Raw genomic sequence first — 24,131 nt, 5'->3', positions numbered from 1 at the left:
GACCCTGGAGTTATAAGCTTACTGTTGTCTTATGTTGCTTCCAAACCAGATGCAGATGAACTGTCGAGCGTGTGTGATTTACATGTTAAGTCAATGCAAAGACACAAATAGACATCCTGCAGTGCGATTCGCACAAATAAAGTGGTGTGAGTTGAGCCTGTTGGAAAATCTGAACTTCAGCACACATTCGCGCCGCGTTAACGAATCAGGAGCTTGCTCTCATAGAGCATTATTATGATGTAGTGCCTGTTGTTGGTGTCCCAAGGGGAAATCCTCCTGTCAACACCGGACAACAGCTCATCAAACTGGGCTTGGCTCAGTCTGAAGCACAGCTGAAAGCCTCCATCATCCAGGCATAGTTTCTGAAGGAGTTGATGAACTCAGAGCTGGGTGCAACTCTGAAAAGATCTAGTGGACTCAGACGCGGCGCCGAACGAATTTCTTTTAGGTGAAATAATGTCTATTATTAAATCAAACATTTATCATTTTATTCCACGATTACTACCATATAAACTACAAAAACTCATTTTACGCAGCTATAAATGAGTGTAAATGGACTGAAATATCGGTGGACATCAGACCTGTAAGATGGTGAAGTTTTCTAATACGCTGTTCATCATGTATTTCTCCGGCAGGTGCTTGAGCTTGTGGATGAAGTTGATCATGTATTCGCACATGGGAGAGCGATGGATGCGATACAAACACTTTCCTCCATCAACATGAGCGTACTCCGTCTGGAAGTGCAGAAAACAATGTCAGATGCGTTTCTAAATGGACGCTAGGGCTGCACAATGGAACACAAAATTATTATCGTTATCGCGATAAAAGTAGATGCACGCAGATGTGATAAATTACATTTGTCTGACGCATTGGTTGTTTATCTAAATGTGACCAATCAGATGGGGCCAGACTATCTTTATCCCCACCATGAGAGAGGAAACTGACAACAGCCAATCAGAATCTGAATATCTGCTGACGTTTTTCCACTTACTCAGTGTTTTTTTTTTTTATAATTATTTTTGGTAACACTTTATAATAAGGTTTATTAGTTAATGCATTTACCAACATGATCTAATCATGAAGAACACTGTCCAGCATTTATCAATCATAATTGAACGCTTACTAATGCATTATTAGCATCCAAGTCCATGCTTGTTAACATTAATGCACCGTGAGTTAACATGAACTAACAATGAACAACTGTATTTTCATTAACTAACATGAACAAATACTGTAGTAAGTGTATTGTTCATTATTTGTTCATGTTAGTAAATGCATTAATTAACATTAACTAATGAACCTTATTGTAAAGTGTGACCTTATTTTTTAGGGGTTTTTTACCTTTATTCGATAGGACAGTAAAGAGAATTGACAGGAAAGCATGGGGAGCAGAGAAAGGGGAAGGATCGCCATAGGACCGCGAAGCGGAATCCAACTCAGTGTCGCCGGTGTAGTGGTGTCGATGCACTAACCACTACACCACTGGCGCCAACCACTCATGGTGTTTTAAAGACTAAATGTTAGTCTGAATTAGAATTAATTAGATCTAAAAATATACTATACCTTTTTATTTTAGTATTATTACTAATGCTGGGCAAAGATTAATCACTATTAATCGCATCCAAAATAATAAAGTAGGTTATTTTTATTATTTTGTGTTGTGTGTATTTATTTTGTATATAAATACACACATGCGTACATATATTTAATAAAAAGCTAATTTATATATTAAAATATACATCTGTATGATACAAATTCTATAAAAATGTAAATATCTGCGATGAAAAAGTTTTGTTTTCATGTATGTGTTTGTATCACAGATATATTATGTCATTAACATTTATTTTGAAGGTGATGCTCTTTGCCCAGCACTAATCATTACAGAAATAAATGATTTAAAAACACAGCTAATAAACATAACATGTATCTAGGAAAATGTTGTAAAGCATGAAATATCGATATCGCAATACTCAAGAACAATATTGAACATTTTCCAAGTATCGTGCAGCCCTAGTGGATATATAGTTTATTATCCTGAATAACATTTTTTTTGCATGAATTACATTGAATTAGATCTAAAATATCTTTTACCTCTTTATTTTAATATCTTGAAATAAATAATTTTAAAATACAGCTAATAAAAATAGAATTTTTGGGGGGAAAAGTCATATCATAAAAAATACTGTTATCGCATTACTTAACATCGCATATATTTAGAGTATTGTGCAGCCTTAGTTGATATATAGAGTTCATAATCCTGAATAACACAGATTTTTAGTCTGAATTAGAACTAATTAGATCTATATACTAACAGGTTGTTATAATATCATTACATAAATAATCAATTTAAAAACATAGCTAATAAAAATAGCATTTTTCTAGGGAAATGTTGTATCAAGAAATATCCTTATCGCGATACTCAACAATATTGCAGCATATTTTCCTGGTATTGTGCAGCCCTAGTGGATATACAGTTTCCAAGATCCTGAATAACACAGTTAAAATTAGTTTAGTTTAAGAACATTAAATAAATAAATGATTCAAAATAAAAGTAACATAATAAAAGTAGCATTTATGTAGGGTTATATTACAAGAAATATCGTTATCGCGATACTGAACACCGCATTTATTCCTAGTGTTGTGCAGCAATGATGGACCCTTTTCACAAGACTGTTATGACGTCTTTAATGATCATCAACATCTTAAATCCTTAAAATGTTTAATATTTAGATTTTTTAAAATGTATGTACATTTATATGCATTTATGTATGTATTATGTCATTATTGCATTAGGTAACGAAAACAAATTCCTGCTTATGTGAGGCATTTCTAATGGAGTGCATATGGGAACAGGACAGTAAATTTGAGGTTGTTCTCTCTTCTGGCTGCCGTTATCAGTCTCACACTATTTTTTCCTTTCACGGAAAGTCTTAACACCATCGTGTTTTTCTTATATAATTTCAGCAAATGGGATAATAAAAAAATTCTTTGTTGTTGTACTTTCCCATGTGCGCTCTAAGTTTACCAACTTTGACGACTTCCGCTACTGTAAAACCCGGAAATGTGAAAAGGGTCCATGGAGAACAATTAAATGTGAGCCTCACCTCCACTTTCTCCACCACCTGTTTGCCGAAGGAGCAGACTTTGGTGGAGACCGTGATGGTCATGTTCTCGGAGCTGCTGTATTGACTGCTGACGCCATAGAAAGAGCCTGGTCCGTCCTGAACACTGCTGTTATTCAGATCCGCCTGACAGAAAGATGAAGAGAGTTAGCATTGTATAATATAATACAATAGACTGTATTATAATATAATATAATATAAAATAATATAATATAATATAATACAATATAACAATTTTAATATAATATAATATAACAATTATAATATAATATATTATAATATAATATAATAATTATAATATAATATAATATAACAATTACAATATAATATCATATCATATAATTATAATATCATATAATATAATATAATACAACAATTATAATATAATATAATATAATATAATATAATATAATATAATATAATATAATATAATATAATATAATATAATATAATATAATATAATATAACAATTATAATATAATATCATATAATTATAATATCATATAATATAATATAATATAATATAACAATTATAGTATAATATATTATAATATAATATAATAATTATAATATAATATAATATAACAATTATAATATAATATCATATAATTATAATATCATATAATATAATATAATATAATATAATATAATATAACAATTATAATATAATATATTATAATATAATATAATATAATATAATATAATATAATATAATATAATATAATATAATATAATATAATATAATATAACATAATATAATACAACAATTATAATATAATATCATATCATAAAATTATAATATCATATAATATAATATAATATAATATAACAATTATAATATATATATTATAATATAATATAATATAATATAATATAATATAATATAATATAATATAATATAATATAATATAATATAATATAATACAACAATTATAATATAATATCATATCATATAATTATAATATCATATAATTATAATATAATATAATATAATATAATACAATCTAACAATTATAATATAATATAATATCGTATCATATCATATAATATCATATAATTATAATATAATAATAATATAGTATAATAATCTAATATATTTACATGATATAATTACTGATTGCACTATGCAACATACACAATAAGCCACATCAGTTTAAATCGAATGACTTGTCGAGCCCCATATGTAGCTGATATGAAAGCACACACCCAGAATTTGACGAGGAAGAAGGCGTTTTGCGGGCCCTTCTCGTAAAGCTCCTTCAGTCCTCCTTTCTTCTCAGGGAACTTGTCGTAGATCTGCCGAATGTCCACGGCCTCCAGCAGAGGGTCACTGTACGATGGGTTCGTCTGACCAATGTGGACAAACAGGTGCTTGCTGTACTGTAAAAACAAATGGGAAATATACTGTCAGAAGAGCTTGTGTCATTTAAGAGCCATTTCTGTACACAACTCAAGGTTTGTTGTTGTTATTGATAGTTTCTGAAGTACAGATACAACGTAGTCAGTCTTTAGTACTAATGATGTGATGATTAGTGAGAAATATAAAATGAAATAAACTAGAATGTTGATAAAAGTCTTCCAATAATTAACAAAATAATCTCATTTTCGTCCGCTTTTCTGGGGTCGTGTCGTGGGGGCAGCAGTTTTAGGTGAGAACCACTGACTTCCCTCTCACCAGACACTTTGTCCAGCTCTTTCAGGGGGATCTCGAGGCATTCCGAGGCCAGCCGAGAGACATAGTCCCTCTAGCGTGTCCTGGGTCTTCACCGAGGCCTCCTCCTGGTGGGACATGCCTGGAACACCTCCTTAGGTAGGTGTCCAGGAGGCATCTGAAACAGATGCCGGAGCCACCTCAGCTGACTTCTCTCGATGTGGAGGAGCAGCAGCTCTACTCTGAGCTCCTCCTGGTTAACAGAGCTTCTCACCCTATCTATAAGGGTGCGCCCTGCCACTCTGCGAAGGAAACTCATTTCGGCCGCTTGTATCCAAGATCTTGTCCTTTCGGTCATGTCTCAAAGCTCATGACCAAAGGTGAGAGTAGGATTGAAGATTGACCGGTAAATCGAAAGTTTTGCCTTTCGGCTCAGCTCTTTCTTTACCACAACAAAACGGTACATCCACCATATTAATGCTGCACCAATGCGCCTGTCAATCTCATGCTTCATCCTTCCCTCACTCGTGAACAAAAGCCCAAGATACTGGAACTCCTCCATCTGGGGTAAGCCCTTTCCTCCAACCTGGAGATGGCAAACCACCTTTTTCCGGTGGACCACCATGGCCTCGCACTTGGAGGTGCTGATTCCCATTCTAGCCGCCTCACACTCGGTCCATGTTTGATGAAGCCATCAGAACAACATCGTCTGTGAATAAGAGATGAGATCCTGTGGTTCCCGAACCGGACCCCCTCCAGCCCAAGGCTGCGCTTTGAAATGGAGGGCAGCTCTGCTGGAGTCCAACATGCACTGGAAACAAGTCTGACTTATTGCCGCCAATGCTCTGACCCCATACTCCCAGAGCACCCTCCACAAAATGCCATGAGGGACATGGTGGAACGCCTTCGAAAAAATTATATCTATAAAATATTACATTACATAAGTCAATATCCTAATGCAATATCTAGAATTTTTAACCAAGAATGTTAAATAAAATATTAATCAACAATAATAATAATAATAATAATAATAAATCTATACATACTCAATTTTTTAAAGGACCATTTCAGCATTGTGGCATTACACATACTGAAAATTATTTGCCTTCACATTTTAGTATTCGGACTGGGTAATTTTTTTAATAGCTGAATAATAATAATGAGATTTACTTATTTTAATCCTAATAAATTAAATATAAAAACATATTTAAAAATTCCATTCCAATCAAAGCTTGATTAATAAATGTAATTAAATTATGCAAATAATTAACAATATCTTATGACATGAAAGCAAACCAAAATATTATGAATTTATTCAATTAACTGTAAATAAATTCATTACTCTGATGCTCATTATGTAGGTAAAAAATGAAAACTATAAAAACTCAATAAATTAAAATAAAAAATGTATTTAATTTAATTAAAATAGTTAAATGCATTTTAATAAAATAGAAATACAATTAAAATTAAATAAAAAAGTCGGCGCAAATGGCCTGGTGGTTGAGTGCACCGACATGTAGCACCGTGGTGCTCACGGTGACCTGAGTTCGATTCCCGGCTCGAGGTCCTTTGCCGACCCATCCCCTCTCTCTGCTCATAATAATTTCCTTTCTGTAATGTCCACTTTCCTATCTAAATTAAAGGTGAAAAACCCTAAAAAATAATTATAAAAAAAAAATAAATAAATAAAAAATTAAATAAAAAAAAAATATTCAATTAAATTAGTGGAAATTAGAAGCATTTTCTAGTACAGAAGTGTCCAGACTCCAGTCCTGTTCCTGCATTTTTGACTTTTTCCTCTTCTGAAGCAGGTCTGATATAGTTTGGACACTGCTGATCTAGCATAAACACATTTTCATCAGTCGCTCTTTTCGACTCACAGATTCCTGGTCCTGCGGCAGCTCCATGAAGGCTGAATACTCCAGCAGACGCAGCTTGGAGGAGGCGATGGTGCGGTCCTGCCACACGGGCACTGCTGTGGCCACCGGCGGAGGAGGCGGAGCCAGAGACTCATATGCTGAATACACACACAAGAGGGCGCCAGTCACAATCTCACGCTCATACACACACACACACACACACACACAGAGACACACAAACATACACAAACAAACACACACGTACACATGCACACGCAGTTAAACACACTAACTGACACGAAAACATGCACACAGACAGACACACACACAAACAAAAACACACACACGCACGTATGCACACACACACACAGACAAACACACAGACAAAACACGCATACATACCTGCACAAAAACATGCACACGCAAACAAACATGCACACACACACAAACATACAAATGCAAACAATCTTGCAAAACACACACACACACACACACACACACAGACAAACACCCACATGCAGACAGAGATCACACAAACAGACATACATATGCAAATGCAAACACGCACGCACACACACACACACAACAAAATGACAAACAGACACACAAGCAAACAAACATTCACACAAACAGACACACACATACACACACAATTAAACAAACAAACACACGTGCACAAAAACAAGCGTGCACCCACATACACACACACAGACAAACACAAACACACAGAGACAAACAAACATGCACAAACAAACACACAAATGCAAACAAATAAACATGCAAAAACACACACGCATTCACGCGCACACACAGACAAACACACGCAAATCACACAAAAATGCACACACACAATTAAACATTTGCACACACACAAACAAACAAACAAACAAAACACACAAACAAACATGCGCGCACAACAACAAGCATGCACCCACATACACACACACACAGACAAACACAAACACACAAACACACATGCACAAACAAACACACAATAGCAAACAAATAAACATGCAAAACCACACACGCATGCACGCACACACAGACAAACACACACGCAGACATACACACAAAAATGCACACACACAATCAAACAAAAAACACAAAAAAGGATAAACACATACACAAACACAGAACTGAAGCAGTGGTGTGCTTACCTGATATTGTGGACTGAACTTGTCCTGACAGGCTCGGGTAGGGATTTACAAATGGCTTGATGCTGAAAAGTGTTCAGGATTTGTTAGAATCAATGCAGCTTATTTGGCTGATTATTTACTGGAGTGAAACATTCTGCTGTCAGGGATCCCTCATTTATCACCACTTACTACTTCTAGATCAGGACTGTTCAGATCATTTACATTCAAATGAAAAGGTTGATTAATTTGTGGACAATTCTGAATCAAAAATAACTGAATGATTCACTCACAAATCAGACACCACTTGGTTTGTAATCTAGTGCAGAATTTCTTCTTAAACATGAAAATTGACTGTAATAATTGCTACGACTTTCAAAAATCTACTATGAAACTGAAGAAATCAAATATTATTAGATAGAAATCTGTATTTTTATACATTTTTACAGATATTTAGCAATATACATTTAAATCAGTATATCTATATGAGTTTAGCAAACAGCCATGAAATAGACTTTATAGCTAAAATCAAAAGCTGGTATTTATCGCCAAAAAAAGGTTTATGTGGAGGTTTATGTGGAACAACAAAGCTGGTCTTTACTGCTAAAATAAAGCTCATGTCACAACAAAAAGCTGGTGTCTATAGTTAAAATCAGGACTTTTGTTACAACAAAGAAACTGGTCTTTATAGCCTAAAATCAAGTCTTATTAATGGAAAAAGCTGGTCTTTATAGCTAAAATAAAGCTCATGTTACGACAGAAAAAGCTGGATTTTAGAGCTAAAATCAGGTCTTGTGTTACAAAAAAAACTGATATTTATAGCTTAAAATCAAGGCTTATGGCATGACAAAAAGCTGTTTTTTTAAGCTAAAATCAGGACTTGTGTTACAAAAAAAAACAAAAAAAAACTTGTCTTTACAGCTTAAAATCAAGGCTTATGTCATGACAAAAAGCTGGTTTTATAGCTAAAATCAGGACTTGTGTTACAACAAAAAAAAAGGTCTTTACAGCTTAAAATCAAGGCTTATATGATGGAAAAAAGCTGGTCTTTATAGCTAAAATAAGGCTTATGTCACGACAAAAAGCTGGCCTTCATAGCTAAAATCAAAACTTGTGTTTTGACAAAAAAAATGGTCTTAATAGCTTAAGATAAAGGCTTATGTGATGAAAAAAGCTAGTCTTTAAAGCTAAAATAAGGCTCATGACAAAAAGTTGGTTTTTATTGCTTAGATCAGGACTTGTGTAACTACAAAAAGCTGGTCTTTATAGCTAAAATCAGGACTTGTGTTACAAAAAAAAACTGGTCTTAGTAGCTTAAGATCAAGGCTTATGTGATGAAAAAAAGCTGGTCTTTATAGCTAAAATCAGGACTTGTGTTACTACAACAAAAAAAGTCTTTACAGCTTAAAATCAAGGCTTATATAATGGAAAAAAGCTGGTCTTTATAGCTAAAATAAGGCTTATGTCACGACAAAAAGCTGGCCTTCATAGCTAAAATCAAAATTTGTGTTTTGACAAAAAAAAACTGGTCTTAATAGCTTAAGATAAAGGCTTATGTGATGAAAAAAGCTAGTCTTTAAAGCTGAAATAAGGCTCATGTCATGACAAAAAGTTGGTGTTTATAGCTAAAATCAGGACTTGTGTTACAAAAAAAATGGTCTTAGTAGCTTAAGATCAAGACTTTTATAATGGAAAAAAGCTGGTCTTTATAGCTAAAATAAGGCTTATGTCACGACAAAAAGCTGGCCTTCATAGCTAAAATCAAAACTTGTGTTTTGACAAAAAAAAACCTGGTCTTAGTAGCTTAAGATCAAGGCTTATGTGATGAAAAAAGCTGGTCTTTATAGCTAAAATAAGGCTCATGTCATGACAAAAAGTTGGTTTTTATTGCTAAGATCAGGACTTGTGTAACTACAAAAAGTTTATCTTTATAGCTAAAATCAGGACTTGTGTTACAAAAAAAAACTGGTCTTAGTAGCTTAAGATCAAGGCTTATATAATGGAAAAAAGCTGGTCTTTATAGCTAAAATAAGGCTTATGTCACGACAAAAAGCTGGTCTTTATAGCTAAAATCAGGACTTGTGTTACAACAAAAAAAGTCTTTACAGCTTAAAATTAAGGCTTATATAATGGAAAAAAGCTGGTCTTTATAGCTAAAATCAGGACTTGTGTTACAAAAAAAACAACAAAAAAAACTTGTCTTTACAGCTTAAAATCAAGGCTTATGTCATGACAAAAAGCTGTTTTTATAGCTAAAATCAGGACTTGTGATACAACAAAAAAAAGGTCTTTACAGCTTAAAATCGAGGCTTATATAATGGAAAAAAGCTGGTCTTTATAGCTAAAATCAAGACTTGTGTTACAAAAAAAAACTGGTCTTAGTAGCTTCAGATCAAGGCTTATGTAATGAAAAAAAACTGGTCTTTATAGCTAAAACAAGGCCCATGTCATGACAAAAATCTGCTTTTTATAGCTTAAAATCAAGGCCTGTGTGGAAAAAAACGTCATACTGTAGTTAAAATAAAGACCAATCATCTGACTAATCACACTATCTGGGGATTTTGATATAAAGACAAGATCATTAATTTAACTGTCCAGACTCATAACACACAGATTCCCTGATATTCTCCCTGAATGTGGAAACCCTTCTCTAATGTCCTGCTTTGGTTTAAAGGTGGTGTATTTCACACTTTGACACTTCACTTCCTCCACAACAGTTTGTTTTCGGCCGTATCAGCTAAGCGTAAGTTCACCTACTTCAGAGTGAAAGTGCCGAATGACAGAAGCCATGTGTATGAGCTCGTGTCTGATAACGCACATTTAAGACACCGGTCTCTAGACCACAGAGCCCATGATGCCATTTAATATGGAGCCAACAAATAAAGTTGGACACTGAAATTGATTAAACAGCATACAACAATGTATATTAGTGCAAAATTCAATGCAAATTATGTTTAGGTTTCGATTCAGTTGCATGACTTTTACAGATAAAGGAAGTTTGTGGTAATGAAGTGAATTAATTGTACACTTTGCAAAGTGTTCAATGTGGACTAATTCACCAAAAAGTTATGAGACAATTATTTTCAAATGAATAATGTAGCTACTAGGGTTAAGCGATGTCGACCAATTTGGCATTGTACGATGTCTAATGTGAAACATCGCAAGTGACGATGGCATCGTCATCATAGGTGGCAGCAAATTAATTATTTATGAAGAATTAATTAATTCATAACAAATTGAATATTTGTAGCCTACCGTTTCAACCACCTGACCCGCATGGTGTTTGTTTTACTCATAACCAAATCATAAATGAATAAAGAGAAGTTACACACAAGTTACCACCTGTCAATCACTTTTTCCGCAGGACTCTTGGCATGAATAGGCAGAGTGATCTGTGTCGTTATAATGGCGTCGACAAACTTAGTTGGTAAAAAACGTGCACAACCAACAGGAACCAACCATCAGTATCTGTATCTGAGGTTTTCACTAAAATGACTAAGTACAAGCGTGAAAGCAAAAGATTGAAGCAGTGTACTGATGCGGTACCACGTTAACTGATAGATTCAAAAGACCGAAGAGTCGTTACATAGAGACAAGATGAATAAAATATCACGTTTAACAACTATAGTGAGACGCCATCCAGCAGTACATCCTTGATGAACAGTCCAACGTGCACTGCTCTATGGGGTTTGTGCTTAAAGCACCCGCTGATTCCCAGGAGCTCAGACGTGCACATATGCTAGAGTGTGTGTCTGTGTGTGTGCGGTCACGTGATGTCCGTTTTCAGCAGTATAGTGTGGATAGATGGCTGTTCAGAAATGCTAGATGAAACACCAGTGTGGACGTGGATCGTTTTCGTTCTAAAATGCCATTTTAAAACTAAGACGTATCAGTGTAAACAGGGCCTAAGTGTGTATTTTTCATGAGCGGGTTGCTGCTGTGACAGGTGCAGGGCGGAGGATTGCAATGCCGGCTCAGCATCGAGATGTTTATTGGTCATCGGCCATGGATGTCGTCTATCGACCCAACCCTAGTAGCTATCCAAACTAGTTTTCAGTAATTTCAATTAATTTTAAACATAAACATATTTAAATGTGTGTGTTTGCTAAGTAATTTATTCACTAAGTGTGCTTTTATATCCAAATAGAGAATACTAAATGCAATCAAAGCGTCTGCTTTAATGTTTCAAATACCTTTTGAGAAAATAAAATGTCAAAAACATGGGTGAAGTAACGTGTTCATTCAGTGTGACATCATATATGGAAAAAATTCAATACTTAGTTATTAATATATATAATATATATGTAAAAAAATAAAGCATAATGTAATTACTATTGTTAATATTATTTCATTATTAATGACAAAAATCTAAATTATGCGAAAAATAATGAACTGATTATGCTAATTTTATATCAATTTCAAACAATTCCATATTATTACAGAACTATGCCTCATTTTTAGAAGTCATTTGAAGGCCCACATGGAATGTGCGCGCGCAGAATTCCGCAGATTTTTAGATTTCCATCATTATTTCTGTTTATTTACTTGTGTAAATGTGTGTACATTTATATTCTTTCAGTTTTTAAATCAATTTCAGTAATATTGTTGATTAATGGTGACGTGGTGGCGCAGTAGGTAGTGCTGTCGCCTCACAACAAGAAGGTTACTGGTTTGAGCCTCGGCTGGGACAGTTGGCGTTTCTGTGTGGACTTTGTTCTCCCTGCGTTTGTGTGGGTTTCCTCCGGGTGCCCCGGTTTCCCCCACAGTCCAGAGACATGTGGTACAGGTGAATTGGGTAGGCTAAATTGTCCGTAGTGTATGAGTGTGAATGAGTGTGTATGGATGTTTCCTAGAGATGGGTTGCAGCTCGAAGGGCATCCGCTGTGTAGAACATGTGCTGGATAAGTTGGCGGTTCATTCCGCTGTGGCGACGCCGGATTAATAAAGGGACTAAGCCAAAAATAAAATGAATTAATTAATTATTGATTGAAAATATGAAAATATTCATATGATTTATTTACAATATAGTTTGTACAGTAATATTTTCTGTCTTTTAATAGAGATATTATATGAGAGACTTGCTTTGTTTACCAATTAAAGTGGATCTAATTAGATTTGCATTGTAAATATTAAATAAAAGTTAAAAAGGTATTATTTTTTTTATTTCATATATTAAGTTTTTACTTACGATACTCCCAAAATCATTCCGCATAAATCCACAGATTTTTACCAATATTCTGCGCAGAAATAGCAGAAAATGTTCGCCGATTCTGTCTGGCCCTAGTCATTAGTTTACATCGGTCAATTGACTTCTTATATTACTGCTAACATAACTAGTAAATGTAACTGGAAAACTGATTCCCATCCCAGCTCAATGCTAATGCTAGCTGAATATCATTTCAAGCTCTGCGGAGGGAACTTACGCGTAGCTGGTGCGGCCAAGCCCAGGACTTCTTCCTGGGTTGTGCTTAAGAACCAGCCTGATGCATAAAAACATGATCCATTAAATGTGTCAGATATTGAAACACACATAGAAACATGACGTGTAGATGCATGAGTTACTCACTCCTGAGAGGGTCCAGGTTGACCTGGGATGGGGGTCGGCCAGAACTGGGGGAGAAAAAAAAAAAAAAACACAAAACAATCAGTTTGCTTTATAATTTAAGTAAATCGGGGCTTTAATGTAGGACTGGAAAATATCTGACATTGCAATATGATTTTTTTTTTCTGCAATATGAATACAAATGTCACCAGATGACTTAAAAGGCTCCTATTTCACCCATTTTACAAGACGAAAGAAAAGACTTTTGTGTCTCCAGAATGTGTCTGTCAAGTTTCAGCTCAAAATACCCATCAGATTATTTAATATACAATGCAGAATATACCTATTTTGGGATCTGAGGACAGCTGTCTTTAAATTTAAATAAGCTGGTTTTCCCCGCCCACTGTTCCCACGTGAGTGTCTGTTAGGGCTGCACGATATTGGAAAAATCTAACATTGCAATATTTTTTATTCTGCGATATCTATTGCGATAACAAAATTTAAATAATAATAAAATAAAATTTAACTAGAGGGAATAACTATTTGGAAAGAATTCATCATTTTAGATTGATTGGGATGATTCTATAGGGGAGCACATATGCATAAAATATAAGAAACAAATCTACTGGCATAGATAAGTACAATAAAGATAAAGACAAATTAAATAAACAGTGTTAGATTGCTTTCCGAGAAGTTGACCTGTATTTAGGTATACAGTAGTTGAATAATCAAATGGAAAATAACACTGCGTAGTCTTTATTTTATAAACATTTTACAAAAAGTACAATTTCTTAGGCCTTAAAGCTTTTAAAACCCTACATAGTCACTAAAACCCTATTATATAGTCACAGGCCTTAAAAACATTTAAATTATTTTATTATTATATAATCATAATCCAGACTCAATATTTCACATCCTCGCCATGTGACTATTGCGAATGATCAAATTGCGATATCGATGCTGAAACGATATCTTGTGCAGTCCTAGTGTGTTTGTCCTGTGTTATGTCAGATAAACAGCAGTCAGTGACAGCAACAGAAAGATCCAGTTTATTACTCAAAAATACCAAGTAAGATTATTTATTTTATTTGTGGTGGAGTTTATTCAAGCCTTTCTAAAATGATGAGCCACACACAAATGCTGTTATAAAGTTTTCAGTACACACGCATTTACTGTCTTTATTACGATCATGCACTGTTTTATTAATGTTTTAAACTTGTAAAACTCATTCTTGAGGTGCAGCTGATCACAGAGAGTTGGAACAGATCTTTTAATCCCAGTTTCTTTGCAAATCCTGTATTGTGAACATGTTTATACGTGTCTGATTTCATGTTTATACGTGTCTGTTAAGGCTGACTTATACTTCTGCATCTAGTGAATGGGCCATGGTGCCTGCCTTGTGCGTAGCTATGCATTTTTATCTTCTGTGTGCTGTTCGTGTTGCTCCACAATAACACTTCAGAAACGCTAGCTGGCAGTAGGTTATGTTCCTCTGTATCGAGTTTCTTCGCAAGTGTTTGTTTTTTCTGAATGCTACCTTAATGTACAAGTAGCTAAAACTTGCAAATTCAGAGGCGAGAAGCGGCAGACGTGCAGCAACTTTAATCATAAGGTAAACACAAAACAAAATCTTCCATCTTGAGCTCCTTTACGGGACTTGACACTTGTAAACACTTACTCCATCAGACTCCGAGGGCTATGTGACTGCATGAAGGCTGCAGCGGACCATACAAGTGAGCTTGATGCAGAAGTATTAATCAGCCTTTTCTATGAAGATGATGTTAAAACGCGCCTGTCATTCACTTAGGTGGGTGGGGAAAAACACCTTTACGTCACATAGCAGTGGGGTTCAAAATCACTTTGGGATTTGGACCCTATTTTAACATCAGGAAATTAAAAAAGACACTTGTTGTGTTTATATCACTCCAGTATGGCACTTCACCTACGCACAGTTCTGTCCAAATAGCTTCCAAAAGTGGATTTTGCATCATAGGTGCCCTTTAAATAGCTCTACTTAGAAATGTATTAATTTAGATAGACTGGGATGATTTTGTAGATGAGTGAATCATGCATATACAGTGCTTAGTATAATTGAGTACACCCCATTTTGAAAATGAATATTGTTATTCTCAGTGAATATGGGTAATATATTTTGGTGCATTTAAACAAAACTGATTTATTAAACAGATATATTTATTAAAATAATATTCTAGTCACTAAACATATTTAGCAATTAAAAATTAATTAATTTAGCAATTAAAAGATAATAAAATTCAAGCTAAATATTGCAAAAAAAAATGACAAATTACAAAATATTTCAATTTTTTTTTGTTTCTTTTGATTTTTAACAGATCAATTAGGCTGTCTTAGTTTTTGGATCTTTATCGCAAGTCATTTCGTTAGATAAGCTCCAGATTTGGCTTCAGTACTGACTAATCTGATGTATATGCACAAATATACTATTGTAAAGCTTCCTATTTAACATATGAATTTAAAAGAGATTTGTGAGAGGTGTACTTATATATGCTCGGCACTGTATATTGAAATGAAATCATTATAAGCTATTTAGGAAGAATAATAAATGTCTGGAGGGTAAGAACAAACCCCATGCAAACTCTTTGAAGAATATGTCACTTCAATGCTGCCTTGCAAATACCATGTTATTTAGCCAATCAGTTATTTCAGTAAACGTTTACAGTATATAATGAATTGTACCCGTGCGGCTGGAGGGTAAGGGGACTGTGGAAGAGGCGGAAGGGAGGTCTTGATGAGACTCGGAGACACAATCTGGGCGGAGGAAAGAGCCGCCATGTTCTGGAGAGCCTTGTCTTTAGACGCTTGATCCTGAGGAGATGGAGAAAAAGGTGAGCACAATAATCCAGCCGAAAATACAGACAAACTAAAGCATGTTGTTAATTGTAGTTAAAGCAAAGCAGCCTGCTGATTTACGACAAAGCAAGATAAAGCATCAGAAGAAGGAAAAGTAACAGGGAATCTAGAGAACCGAATGATCTTCATTTCCAGCGTTTGCAAGACAGCAGAAGAAAAGTGTTTCAGTTAAGATGATGTTTTAGGCTTCAGATTAAGGATATGCTAGATTTAATATGTACACTTGAAGTCAGAATTATTAGCCATCCTGAATTATTAGCCCTCTGTATATTTTTCCCCAATTTCGGTTTAACAGAGAGCAGAATTTTTTAAACACATTTCTAAACATAATAGTTTTAATAACTCATTTCTAATAACGGATTTATTTCATCAGACTTAACTGGATTGATTAGGCAGGTTAGGGCAATTAGGTAAGTCATTGTATAATGATGGGTTGTTCTGTTGACAATCGGGAAAAAATATTGCTCATATTATTATATGGCTAATAATATTGACCTTAAAATGGTTAAAAAAAAATAAAATGGCTTTTATTCTAGCCGAAGTAGATAAAAGAGCACCACAAAAGCACACTCAGCTAAATATTAATCACTTATTTTTTCAATATTACCACACACCCTTAATTCACATGAGCACGGTGTTCCTACCAAGCATTAAGATATTTTATTACAGTTTACAAGTAGATAAAAGAGTAAGAGTGAGAGAGAGAGAGAGAGAGAGAGAGAGAGAGAGAGAGAGAGAGAGAGAGAGAGATGTCCTGACACCTATTAAGCCTGCTTTTAAGATGTTAAACCAGTCTCTGATGTCCCCTAGTGCAGTGTTTTTCAACCCTGTTCCTGGAGGCACACCAACAGTATATATTTTGGATGTCTCCCTTTTCTGACCCATTAACTTCAGGTGTTGGAGTCTCTTCTGATGTTATGATAAGTTGATTCAGGTGTGTTTGATTAGGGAGAGGTTGAAAATGTGTACTGTTGGTGTGCCTTCAGGAACAGGGTTGAGAAACACTGCCCTAGTGTATATGTGATGTTTTAGCTCAAAATTAATTTAAATTTTGAATAAATTACTGCATTAATTTTTTTAAGTCTTTGTATTTGCCATATTTAGGGCTGGATGCAAAACGTGCCACTTTGGTTATAAATTTCAAAGCGAAATGTGATGATTTTTTTTTCCAGAAGAGGGCGGAGCTAGAAACGCTTGTCTGCTGCTTCTCACTCAGGGCTGTCTATGCTAATGAGGGAGCGCTCGTCACTAATGGGCGGGGCTTTCCCCCTCTAATGACGTTACAGGAGAATCTCAATAGAAGTGTGATTATAAAAAACAACAAGAAAAAAAAAAACAGAACGGATTAATTTTTTGACATTAGAGGTTGGCTATATTCTTACACTGTAGCCAAAACTGTGTTTAAAAGGTCACGAAACATTAAAACACATTTTGAGATGTTACAGTCATCTATGTGTCCTACACTGCTAAAAACACTAATAGGACACGTATAGTTCACAAGAAGGTGAAAATTGGTTGTTTTTGCATTACTTTGAGCAAATTCGTTCTTCTGGTTTGAAACAAATTTTTGAAGCTGCGTCACGGCGATTAGATACTTGCGTGTATTCCAGCGTGGAGACTGGATGTCTGTACCTGCGAGTACATCGTGACGTCTCTGAGTGTGCAGCATTAGTTCATGAGAAAGACTTGGTTCAAACCAATCAGCGCGCTCTATTGTGTTTAAGGTGCAACTTCATTAATATGCATGATATAGCTGCGAAGACTATTTTTACCTGTACAGTGTTCAGAGGGCAGAGAAACATCACGTTGTGTTGCCAACCGTAATTAAAACACGTGGAAGAACAGGAATTGGTCAGAGACATGGGTCGTCAGTGTTGTGTTTATAAATGTGCTGCAACGAAGATTTCTTTTTTATTTCGCCGCTATGAGAGCGCAGCTAGACTCACGTGTGCATTACAGAAATGACAGAAATACGTTTGTGAGGAACATTTTTTACCCGAGAGCTTTTCGCATCTGCAAATGGTGAACTCCTGATTTGCCGCTTATCTCCTTTTTAATAAAGACGCAGTTTCAGTTGGTGTTGATTGTCCTGTCTCTACAGATTTGGTAAGTGTGTGTGATCGGTGGTCTCTGTTTGTTTATTCAGATAGCAAAGTTAGTTTGTATCGTCAGCAGTACTCTTTCAGTTTAAGACATATCTTAGTCAAAATTATTAAGTTACCAAGTTTCCAGTACGTTAATATCACTACAATATGATGGGCTGAAGGATCTGCTGTAAATGCTGCTCTCTGAGTGCAAACATGTAAACACCGCAATCAAACTATTACCGTCGTGTAGAATTTTCGCTGCATTTTGTGACAGGATAGTCTATAAACACACAGCTTTCTGACGCTACGTTATCTACCGAGTGCATCTAAGTTACCGAGAAATGCAGAGGCTTTTTTGTCTTCCATACGCTGTGCGGTATCAAACATTCTATTAAAACTACACTCTTCCAGCAGTTCCTTGCATTCAATATCTCCTTTGTCATAGGGGGGCATGCAGGAAATGTTTTTGAGTGAAAGTGAAAGTGCAGTTAAAGTCAACAAAATAATAATTTGGCAAGTAAGTCCATTGTTGATGTCCATGTGAACACAGTCACTGTCTTTCTCCCCTGCGTCTGTGTTTGTTTAGTCTCTGTGAAAATCAGCGCGTGCCCAAACGGAATTTCACATTTTTATGCAAAACCTTCACTCATTCCCTCTTCCGACACTCCCACCTAGACAGAGCTAGACACACCCACTTTCCTGACTTTTTCCAAACTAGAGCTGTGAAAACACCCTGCTGAGACAGAGGGGTTTCATGGCCCTTTGAACATCTTATAAGAGGGTCATTTGTATAATAATGTATTATTTAATCAGTCTCTTTTGTACACTGTTAATCACATTACTGATTTCTTTGACATGGAGTCTATGTGTAAGTGCATATTTGAGCATTTTTCTAATATTTTAATCTAATATTTTAAAATAAACACACAATTTACACATGAACATGACTGGAGACGTGGAGAGTAGTTTTCATTCCTGATGATAAGATGCAACACTACGCCAATAGTTGAGGGTTTTGCATTACAATCTATTTTCAGAACATTGTGTTGTTTTTGTTTTTACATTTCTTTTACATTTAAATAACAGATTGCAATTTCCCTAAAGCACATAAACAACACATCCCTTAAGAATTAGGTCAGTAGCCAAAACGTAGGTGGTGTTTTGTGACAGTTCAAACACATTTGAGCAAATAAGCATTTAAATTACAAGAGCACTACTTATTAGACACATCAAGAAATGGGTGAGCTCAAGAAAAAAATTAAACCTGCTTTCAGAATTGTCTGCTTTTAATTGGATTAACAAAAAAACACACACCAGGTGCCAACAAGGCCATCTCTGCAGTAATATCACTGGCACTTTTTGTTCAAAGGTAAATAAAAAAATTTAATTCAACAGAATTTGCCAATTTTTAGGCTTTAAAATGGGCAAATTCTGATATAAGTTACTTTTATTTAACTTTAATCTTAACTGTATATAATAAAAGGCTGATTTTAGATGGTAAAATGGATGAAAACGTACAGTATAATGTTGTCACGATACTAAATTAGATACCGATCGGTACTGAAATTTTTAAAACATTCATTTCCCGCTATCATTTGAGCACGTTCTTAAAAGCGCTGATTTTGCTATTGTGTTCACGAGCTCAACAGAAATTATTGTGATTGGCCGTGAAGGTCATCAGTTCACCAAACTCACCGCTGTTTACTGAGAGTAACAACAGACACAATGACACTGGAGGGCTTTAGAGCAGTGAAGATCAGCTGGTCTGTTTATGAGCTGACATAGGAGCGATACGCTGATAAATCGACAGATCTTTGAAATGCTCCAGTGTACCTGGATCTGTGGTTACACTTAGTAAAAAACAATGAGCTGATGAACTTCACGGTCAATCACAGGCATTTCTGTTGACATTTTTCAAATTTCAGTATCGACTGGTATCGAATTCCAGTATCGTGACAACACTAGTATGGAGAAAGGTATCAGGAAAAAGACCAATCACAAGTCAGTATGCAAATAACATGATGATGTCATGGCTGTTGGTTACATTTGAGAATGCTGCTGCATGAAATTTAAAGAATATAACTCTGTAACAAAAGCCATTCCCTCGCGTTTACTAATGCTAATGAGAAGTCATATGTCCTCGTATAGTAGTCGTAGAACTGATCCTGTACTATACTTATATAGGGTAGACTTTTGTAGTAAAAAAACATGTACAAACAAAAAGTTATTAGATTATTATTATCTTTTTTTTAAACAGAGCCTTAAAGCCCAGAGGAATTTTTTTTTTTAATAAACAGGGAACTACATTTAAAAATACTTGACAACATTTATGTTAGCAATTATACATTATCAGAATTTATGCAGACTGCTGGAAATTGCTCATTCTGTTCATTCAGTCTCTGGATTATCTTTTTATAAACGTCAACATTCAAAGAAGTTTTGGGAATACTTATCTTCGTATGTCCAAAAAAAAATTTATCATGTTTTAGGTGTAATTTGACCCCCAAAGACGCTATATTTTATTTTGACTCAAGCAATTTATGAGTGGAATTTATAATGAATCTTTTGATTTTATTTGGTAAATTTCATATTCATAAATGTAGATTGAATAACTCTAAACCTTGTTTAAAAGGTTTCTATTATAGATTTTCATTTATATAGACTCGCTTCAGTAAATTAATAGCAAGACATGTCAAGATACAATTAAAGTTGCAATGGAGCAGAAGTTAATTGAATAGTAAACTTGCTGTCAATTGGTTAGCTTAAATCATCTAGTTATAGTGTCACTGTAAAGGTTTCTATGTTGAAGTTGTCTTATTTATTTTGATTATGTAATTGATAGTTTATGTTATTAGTTACATTTGTTTTATTTAGATGTCATGTTTAAATTGTATATTTGCTGTTATTTAAATTAAAAAAATGCTGCTGCATGTTCGAATAAATGACAGCCAATGAGAGAACTTTAAAATAAATATCGAACTTGACACCAAGCAAGTCTATAAAAATAAAATGTTAAACCACAGTCCATACCCAAGACTGAAACTAACTTAGGTTGAATTAAAAAAAAAAGTTTAGTGGTTTAAAACAAACGCCATGCAAAATCTCTGAGAATACATTAATTCAATGCTGCCTTGTAAACACTATAAAGTAAAAACAAAATCCATGTTGTTATTTCGGTTATTTCAGCTGAATACGGAGCAAACAGTTTGTCTCTAAGCACCTCAAAGTAATTTTTAAGAAGGGTCAAAGGTTTTGAATTAAAACTAGATAATAAAGTTTAAGGACAAACTTTATGGTGGCTTGAAAAGCCGAGTCTAAAAGTTTGAAGTCGTTTTAAAGTGTAAATAACTGAAGCAGATTATATGAAGTTTGAAACAGTCGGCATAGATAAGTACATTTATGTTAGCATGTTTCTAGTATAGATTGGCATGTTTCTTGGTAGGCGGTTGCTAGGTTGTTCTGAGTGCTTGCTAAGGTGTTGCTAGGTGGTTGCTAAGGTGTTGGTAGGGTGTTCTGAGTGGTTGCTAGGTGGTTGCTAAGTTGTTGCTAGGCAGTTGCTATGGTATTGTAGGTAATTTTTAAGGTGTTGCAAGGTGGTTGCTAGGGTGTTCTGAGTGGTTGCTAAGGCATTGCTAGGTTGTTGCTAGGCGGTTGCTGAATACTGAGCAAACAGTTTGTCTCTGAGCATCTCAAAGTCATTTTTAAGAAGGGTCTAAGGTTTTGAATTACAACTAGATATTAAAGTTTGAGGACAAACTTTATGGTGGCTTGAAAAGCCGAGTCTAAAAGTTTGAAGTCGTTTTAAAGTGTAAATAACTGAAGCAGATTATATGAAGTATCTATATTAAGTTGTTGCTAGGCAGTTGCTATGGTATTGTAGGTCATTTTTAAGGTGTTGCTAGGTGGTTGCTAGGGTGTTCTGAGTGGTTGCTAGGTGGTTGCTAAGTTGTTGCTGGGCAGTTGCTATGGTATTGTAGGTAATTTTTAAGGTGTTGCAAGGTGGTTGCTAGGGTGTTCTGAGTGGTTGCTAAGGCATTGCTAGGTTGTTGCTAGGCGGTTGCTGAATACTGAGCAAACAGTTTGTCTCTAAGCATCTCAAAGTAATTTTTAAGAAGGGTCTAAGGTTTTGAATTACAATGAGTAGAGGAAAAAGCCAAAATAAAGACAGATATCTATTAATGGGCAACATTAACATCAACATACTGGTTCAGAGTATATAAAATAAAGCCAAATGCTTTTGAAGTCCATTCCAGCTTTCTCTTTAAGCGCACTATGCAGTCATTCACCAAAACACATCCTGGTTTAAGGATATTAAATTATGCCCCATGAAAAACATGTGCCCACAAAGGAAAGCAGAACTGAACTATCCGCCCAGCTTAAAATTCCAGTTCTCCAGAGGCTGAGCGTGTAGCACGTCACTTTGCATCACAATAAATCAAAGTGGATAATAAAAAGACTCGCGGCCCACTCGGAAGCACCACCACAATAAGTGGCGGATCACAATTAAGTTTCTTGAATTTACAAAAGCCTGTACGATCTCTGCGGTACATCACAAAGCAGACGGACGGACATGGAAACTGCAGAAAGCGAAACGGCCAGGCACATTATTGACACAAGAATTATGAGCAATCTATGCAGACCGCAGGGCCAGAGAACAGGACTTCATAATGGCAGCGCTGGATGTAAGCTGAACCTGCACAGGACAGCCAAGCAAAGCCAAGCAAAAATAAAAAGTCAACAATAATTCGCACAATTCAAATCCACACTTACCAAGTTCATGGCCTGAATCAAAAGAAAGAGAGACCATTAGTACAATATTTTGAGAGCAATTTTGCTAAAACTATTGTCTCTGACAGCAATTTTTGGGATAAACGCTAACTTCGATTCTTACTAGATAGTTTCAAACGTTTTAGAAAGTATATGCCTTAGCAAGCAGAAATTTCAATACTTTGCTCAAAAAAGATGCACCACATACTGTACATTAATATCAGACCAGAAAGAAAATACATATATATATATTTATATTATAAATAAATAAATAAATATTTATATTATAAATAAATAAATAAATAAATATTTATATTATAAATAAATAAATATATATAAATATATAAATATATATATATATATATATATATATATATATATATATATATATATATATATATATATATATATATATTTATTTATTTATTTATTTATTTATTTATTAGGGGCTGAAGAAAACATTGAGTATCGATATCGCAATGTATGCATCTCCAAGATTGAAACAATAATAAAGACATTATTCAATTATTAATAAAGATATTTTGTTTAATAAAAATGTTATTAAAAACAAAAAATTATGACCATGTCATTTTACATTTGATTGTTCAACTTCTTTACTTGAATATTGGTAGACTCCCCAGAAAACCATAAAGCACTGTTTGTTTATTTATTTGTGCTTGTAGATGATTATAATTTAGGCAGATGCACTGCATAGAAAAGGAAGTGATCATCCCTGTCAATCTCAATTAATGAAATCTTTACAAATAAAGCTACTCAAATCAAATCATCTGGTGAAATATATATTCATATTGTGATATATTTCGCAGCAAAATAAAACATAGCAATGTCAGATTTTTCCAATATGACGCAGCCCTAATATGCATATACACACACATACATCCACAGTTGAAGTCAGAACGGAAAGAAGATTAACACATTTCTAAACATAATAGTTTTAATAACTAATTTTTAATAACTGATTTATTTTATCTTTGCCATGATTACAGTTTTTTCCCCTAAATACATTAATATATATATATATATATATATATATATATATATATATATATATATATATATA

At 34.5% G+C, this 24,131-nt stretch overlaps 1 protein-coding gene across 7 annotated transcripts in view; it reads right to left on the bottom strand.

Annotated features, from left to right (window-relative positions):
• Window positions 1-24,131, bottom strand: part of tead3b (TEA domain family member 3 b) — a 92,853-nt gene that overhangs the window by 5,017 nt on the left and 63,705 nt on the right. For 2 of the 7 annotated variants that reach the window (XM_056460587.1, XM_056460588.1), the window contains exons 6-14: window positions 23,054-23,065; window positions 16,023-16,151; window positions 13,332-13,375; window positions 13,189-13,245; window positions 7,790-7,851; window positions 6,654-6,790; window positions 4,329-4,502; window positions 3,105-3,248; window positions 582-734 (exon numbers count right to left, since the gene is read on the bottom strand). In XM_056460587.1, coding sequence (XP_056316562.1) covers window positions 582-734; window positions 3,105-3,248; window positions 4,329-4,502; window positions 6,654-6,790; window positions 7,790-7,851; window positions 13,189-13,245; window positions 13,332-13,375; window positions 16,023-16,151; window positions 23,054-23,065 — 912 coding nt within the window. The remainder of the gene's footprint in view (window positions 1-581; window positions 735-3,104; window positions 3,249-4,328; window positions 4,503-6,653; window positions 6,791-7,789; window positions 7,852-13,188; window positions 13,246-13,331; window positions 13,376-16,022; window positions 16,152-23,053; window positions 23,066-24,131) is intronic. The other 5 variants (XM_056460589.1, XM_056460590.1, XM_056460593.1 and 2 more) reach the window with 3 other exon arrangements.

The sequence above is a fragment of the Danio aesculapii genome, chromosome 6, assembly GCF_903798145.1.
Source record: "Danio aesculapii chromosome 6, fDanAes4.1, whole genome shotgun sequence".
Classification (NCBI taxonomy): domain Eukaryota; kingdom Metazoa; phylum Chordata; class Actinopteri; order Cypriniformes; family Danionidae; genus Danio; species Danio aesculapii.
The sequence above is the reverse complement of the archived record's forward strand: the minus strand, read 5'-3'. Positions and strand labels throughout refer to the sequence as shown.